This window comes from Monoraphidium neglectum, assembly GCF_000611645.1.
Source record: "Monoraphidium neglectum strain SAG 48.87 unplaced genomic scaffold scaffold02272, whole genome shotgun sequence".
Lineage (NCBI taxonomy): Eukaryota > Viridiplantae > Chlorophyta > Chlorophyceae > Sphaeropleales > Selenastraceae > Monoraphidium > Monoraphidium neglectum.
This window is the reverse complement of record NW_014011356.1, coordinates 5,493-10,837: the sequence shown is the minus strand read 5'-3', so window position 1 is coordinate 10,837 and position 5,345 is coordinate 5,493. Positions and strand designations below refer to the sequence as shown.

At 64.9% G+C, this 5,345-nt stretch overlaps 3 protein-coding genes across 3 annotated transcripts in view; all 3 read left to right on the top strand.

The window, feature by feature from the left end:
* Positions 1-220: 220 nt before the first annotated feature.
* MNEG_10328 (hypothetical protein) lies at positions 221-476 on the top strand (the record flags this gene model as incomplete). Its single annotated transcript, XM_014041203.1, has 1 exon — positions 221-476. A coding segment is annotated over one exon (256 nt), but the record flags the coding sequence as incomplete, so codon positions are not given.
* Positions 477-2,110: 1,634 nt separating this feature from the next.
* Positions 2,111-3,584, top strand: MNEG_10327 (hypothetical protein; the record flags this gene model as incomplete). Its single annotated transcript, XM_014041202.1, has 2 exons — positions 2,111-3,332; positions 3,370-3,584. 2 exons carry the CDS (start codon positions 2,111-2,113, stop codon positions 3,582-3,584), a joined length of 1,437 nt encoding a protein of 478 aa, XP_013896656.1.
* Positions 3,585-3,662: 78 nt separating this feature from the next.
* The window catches only part of MNEG_10326 (hypothetical protein), a gene marked incomplete at both ends in the record, with an annotated part of 2,665 nt that continues 982 nt past the window's right edge, over positions 3,663-5,345 (top strand). The window contains 5 exons of the mRNA XM_014041201.1: positions 3,663-3,700; positions 3,950-4,093; positions 4,347-4,410; positions 4,633-4,885; positions 5,131-5,228. Of these exons, the coding sequence (XP_013896655.1) occupies positions 3,663-3,700; positions 3,950-4,093; positions 4,347-4,410; positions 4,633-4,885; positions 5,131-5,228 (597 nt within the window). The remainder of the gene's footprint in view (positions 3,701-3,949; positions 4,094-4,346; positions 4,411-4,632; positions 4,886-5,130; positions 5,229-5,345) is intronic.

Genomic DNA, 5,345 nt, shown 5'->3' with positions numbered 1-5,345 from the left:
GCGCATGCCTGCGCGCGGCGGCAGGCGGGGGGACGATATGTACACTGTCTGTGCATCGGGCTGCTGAAAGGGGGAGGAGCGGGGGTGCGCCCACTCTGCACGGCTCGTCGTGCGCCCCAGCCATCCTGACGGTCGACCACGACTCCTCTTCTGGGCCGGGCGCCCCCGCCCTTCCCAAAACCCTGACCTGCCCGCCGTATCCCCTCTGTTTTCCCACCAGACACCACCGGTACGTCTTCGAGGAGAAGGAGAAGCGCGTCCCCGCCGCCGCAGCAGCAACCGCCGTCGCCACGTCGGCGCCCAAAGAGGGCGGCAAGCAGAAGGTAGTGCAGGCGCGGCTGCAGGAGCTGGGGCCCCGTTTCACCCTGAAGCTGCAGAGCCTGCAGAAGGGCACGTTCGACTCGCGGGGCGGGGAATTCGAATGGGTGCACAACCGCAAGGAAATGGACACGAGCAGGCGGCGGTTCCACCTGTGATGCGGTGGTTTCAATTGCAGGGCGTTCGGCCGAGGCTGGTGGGCTGGGAACTGGCTGTGTTGCCCAGAGTGTCTCCCGCGGCGGCGCCGGCGGCGCTTGCGTGTTTTGCGGGTTTGGCGCCGCGTCCATTCCGCTGCATTTTGCTCCCGCCGCTCGAATCGTGCACGACCGGGTTTTTTATGGGTACGGCTGAGCCTCCTTGCCCCAGCCCAGTGACAGCTTTTTGCAAGTGTGCGACTCTGTTTTGTGTCACCTGTTGTTGTTGGCATGGACAGTGTGCCATCCCTTTTTGACCGTCTGCGCGGATCCACGTACAGATTTCTGTTTGCTGTATACATTCCAGTCCATGCACCCTTTCACAGGCAGCCGAATTTTTTTTCCTGTTCGCGGTGCATTCTGTGGTGCGGCGCTGTAAAAGCTGGCCGCGCGGACGGGCTGGAGGGGGGTGGGGCTTGGGACTTTGCGCCCAAGCCCAGGCTGCTGTGCCGCTGAACGTGCCGCTCAGCGTTGCAGTTTGCGCACTGCGCAGATCAGGCATTTTGGGAGGTATTGCGCGGGATACCAAACTTGGCCTGGCATGGGAAGGGATGCTGGTGTCCAACAGCAGCCCCGAACACGCGCATGTTGCACCCGGCGTCACCCCAGCTCCTGTCGGCAGGACGTGAGGGGCTAATAGGGTATTACGGATGCAGGGAAGCATCCACACAGTAGGTGACTAGGTGGAAGCATATCATCAGCAGGGCGGGGAAGGTTATATGACACGCATGCTGTTGCCATTCGCCATTCACGCTTGAAGCTGCTGGTACACTGGCAAGGGGGATGAGTGGAGGGACGCATTGCACTGCTAACAGAGGGGGATTAAGCACACGTTGGGAGTGGCGTTTATAACGGTATCTGAGGCTGAGTATAGAGCGTGTAAGGCTTTCGGTGTGGGATGCGATGCTCGAGTTAGTCGACCGGCGGGTCCAACCGGTCAGTGACTCGGTAACCAGGGCCTTGGCCTATCACACAGCACTCAACTCCTTAACACAGCATTTGAAACGTTTGAGATGCAGGAATTCGCTTGTCGGGCTCCATCGCAACCGCAAAGCCGAGTGAGCCGCGAACTCCGGATTCGGGTCCCGGAACAATCGCCCGCAGCAGTCCATGCTTGGTCGGTTTTGAGTTTGCAACGGGATTCGATAGACTTCTGCCGTGAGTGGATCACTCTCACACGGTGAATCGAGGGAGGAGGAGTTTTTCGCGGCCCGTCAGGCCCCAGCCAGGGTCAAGAGCGTGCGCACAAGTGAGGCACCATAGACAAGCGGTTATACACCAGCGCTGCATCGCCTGATGCGGACGTCTGAACCCGCACTTGAACCACAGGGCGGGTCAGCAGCCAAGGCGGGTGCACCGCGCGCAGAGCTTCCCACACGGCTCTGGTCCCTGCATGCATCCTGACCCCATCCAGGGTCTTGCTGCTACTGACATTTGCCTCCAAATAGGGCCAGGCCGTGCTCTGAGACGTCCATATTCACCCCCTCTCGGCCCCTGCGCACAAACACGCACTCACACGCACATGCTCCACTCCGCCCCCCAACCACACACGTCATCATCATCTCTCTCTCTCTCTCTCCACCTCTTTCCGACTCCAGATGCGGCTCGCCCAGCTTGTGCTTGCGGGTGTGGTGGCCAGCTGCCTAGCAGCTTCTGCGCGAGCCACCGTCGGCGGCCTGCACGCTGGAGCAGACAGGCTCACCGAGCAGGCACTTGCTGCATCCGCCGGGCTGCCCGCCGCCGCGCAGCAGGCCGCCGTCGCGCACGCCAACTCCACTGCTGCCGCAGCCCACGCGCACGCGCTCGCCGGCATCGAAAACGCCGCGGCCGCCGCCAACAACGCGCACGCCCAGCTTTTCCGGGCCCTCGGGCCGAAGCTTGCCAGCTTCGACAACGCCACCGCGGCCGGCGCAAAGCACGTCGCCTCGGCCGTCGCCCCTGGCGTCGCTGCCCTCCGGCAGCACAGCCTCAAACTCGTCGGCGCCGCTGCGCCCCTCGTCGCTGCCGGCCAGGACACAACCGCCCAGGCCAAGGCCGCAGCGGCCGCGCTGGCAGCGCCCGGGCTCGCACTGCTGTCCAACCTCACAGGCAAGGCCGCCGGCGCCGCGCAGGCCTCCTTGAAGGGAGGCCTCGACGCGAAGGCCGCCGCCCTCGGCTTTGTTGCCGGCGCCGCCACGCAGCACGTCGGCGCGTCGCCGGCGGCGGTGGCAAAGCTCACTGCGCAGTCTAGCCGGCTGTCGTCGCAGGCGCAGGCGGCGGAGGTGCAGGCGTTCCTCCACGCATACGACGGCGCCGCCGCGCTGCTGAACCCTGGAATCGCGCTGGCGCAGAACGCCTCGGCCCGCGTCTACAAGGCGCTCGCGCCGACCCTCCGCGCGATATCCACGATCGTCGACCCCGTCAAGGCGGCCGTGCAGCCGAAACAGGACCTGGTGACGTCGATAAGCGATGGCCCGACTAAGGCTTACTACGACGCCCAGCACGCCCTGTACGGCGCCGCATTCGATGCCGCCGCGCCCGTCGTGGATGCCCTAATCAGCCTGAGCACCAAGGCCGGCGCCGCACTCGCCAACCTGACAATCCACCACGCCGCCGCGGCCTCCGACCTTGGCGCGGCCGCCAAGGCGCTCGGCGTGCCGGTAAAGTCGCTCGTCGCCGCGAACTTCACCGAGAGGGTCTCCCAGGCGCTGGTCGCGGGTGCGGCGGCCATCAACATCACGAGCCTCGACCTGGCCGAGGTTGCGGATTCCAATGAGGGGAATTTCAAGCGCGGCGACCCCGTGTGGCCGCGGCCAAAGGACCTGAGCAACAAGGCGTCTGGTGAGCCTGCTGGCGCCGCCGCTGCTGCTGCTGGTAGTGCTGCTGCTGCTCCTGCTGCTGCGACTGCTGCTGCTGCTACTGCTGCCGCGGCTGCACCTGCTGCTGCACCTGCTGCTGCACCTGCTGCTGCACCTGCTGCTGCACCTGCTGCTGCACCTGCTGCTGCACCTGCTGCCGCGGCTGCACCTGCTGCTGCACCTGCTGCCGCGGCTGCACCTGCTGCTGCACCTGCTGCTAGGGCTCAAGGTTTAACCCCTCCCTCTACACCCCCTTGCCACACGCCCAGGCACCTGCTCGCCCTTCAAAGTCCCCGTTGGCTCCATATCAGTCATGGATTTCTGCAAGAAGATGCGCCAGAAGCCCGACGCGTGAGCTGGCACCCGCACGTGCCGTGGCGCTCTGAGCGGGCTCGGAGCCCCGGCCCTGCTTGCGGATATTGGGTCTGCTGCAGTGCAACTCCCTGGGGCGCCAGCCCCTGTACGCGGCAGTGGCGATAGTCGGCACCGACCCAACTGCTGCAAGCAATGCCTCGGCGCCTCTCGCTGCGACGTGCCTGTTTACACAATGACCGCGCCGCCTCAACATAATCACCTCACCGAACATCCTCCCGCTGGCAGTTACTTTAAGGACCTGTACGAGAAGAGCCTCCCCGCGGCTGGCGAGCCGTTCCCCCTGAGCGGCTGCGTCTTCGGCTGCATCGTGTCCAGCGGCTGGTTTACCGATCTGCAGGAAAAGTTCGGCGAGACCTTTGGCTGGAGCGGGTGAGTGGGCAGGGGTTGCGGGGCCGGGGCAGCGGGCAGCGAGAGACTTTGCGGCGGGGCTCGGTGCTGGTTGCTTCTCAACTGACCGAGCCGCTGCTCGCTGTATCTGCCCGCGAATCGTCGGGTTGTGGAGTTGACTGAGTTGACTGTGGCTGGGAAATGCGCCTGGGTCATCAAGACACTGCTGCCAAATGCACATACATAGTCACACACCGTGCTTTCGCCCTCGTCGTCCTGTCTGCACAATGCGCAGCAAGTGCTTCAGCGAGGAGCGCAAGGCAGACGGCACTCCCCTGCGCTTTGGCAGCACGCTCCAGGTGCGCCGCCAGGCGCAGCCCTGCTCCGCAGCCGCAGCCGCTGCTGGGCGGAGCCGGCCTGCACAGTTGCACCCCGCCCCTGCATTCAATTTCCATGTCTCGGCTTGCCTGCTGGTGATGATCAGTTATAAGTTCGAGCCCCTCTCTCAACCCCTCCCACAACCCCCCCTGAAAGTCGCCCCAACCCCCACCCCAACATACCACCCATCATAAACCCCCCAGCGTGACTACCATGCACCATCCGGCAAGAACCAGTCCGAGCGCGTGGCGACGTTCAAGGGCTCCGGGGACTTCATATTCGGCGGCACCGGCAAGTTCGTGGAGCAGGGGCTGCACGACCGGAAGCCCGCGTGGCAGTGGTTCGACGACGGCATGTCGTCCCGCATGCAGTTTGGCGGCGGGTGGCGCATGCAGTACAACATGTTCCAGGCGGTCGGCGACGGCGTGACGGATGAGATGCGCAGGGCCGGGCCAGGTGCGGCGCGCGTGCGCGGCAGAGCAAAGCGGCTGGGCGGCCACGCGGGGTGGGGCGCCTCTGGCGGCGGCTTTACGTGCTTTTGCCGTCGCGCAGTCCATGCGTGCGCGACTGCCTTGCTTGAAAATCCCGCCGCCCCTGCCTCGGCAAGATCATCAGCCCCCACTTCGCCTTGGCCAGCAGCTGGACGTCTCACAAACCAGGCCCCTCAACTCTCTCAAACCCCCGCCACCTCCCCTCTCCAGGCCTGGTACTGGGCAAATCCTACTACCGCGGCCCCAGCGGCTTCCTGCCCGAGCGCTTCCGCCGCAACGCGGCCACAAACTACTTTATGCTATTCCAGGTGGGTCGAACATGTCCAAAAATGCTGTTTTGTGCCAATCGGAATGGCATGGGATACCATGCCTCAGCACCGCCGCCGTCGGCGGGGGGGGGGGGGGAGGACGGGAAAGGGATCCCG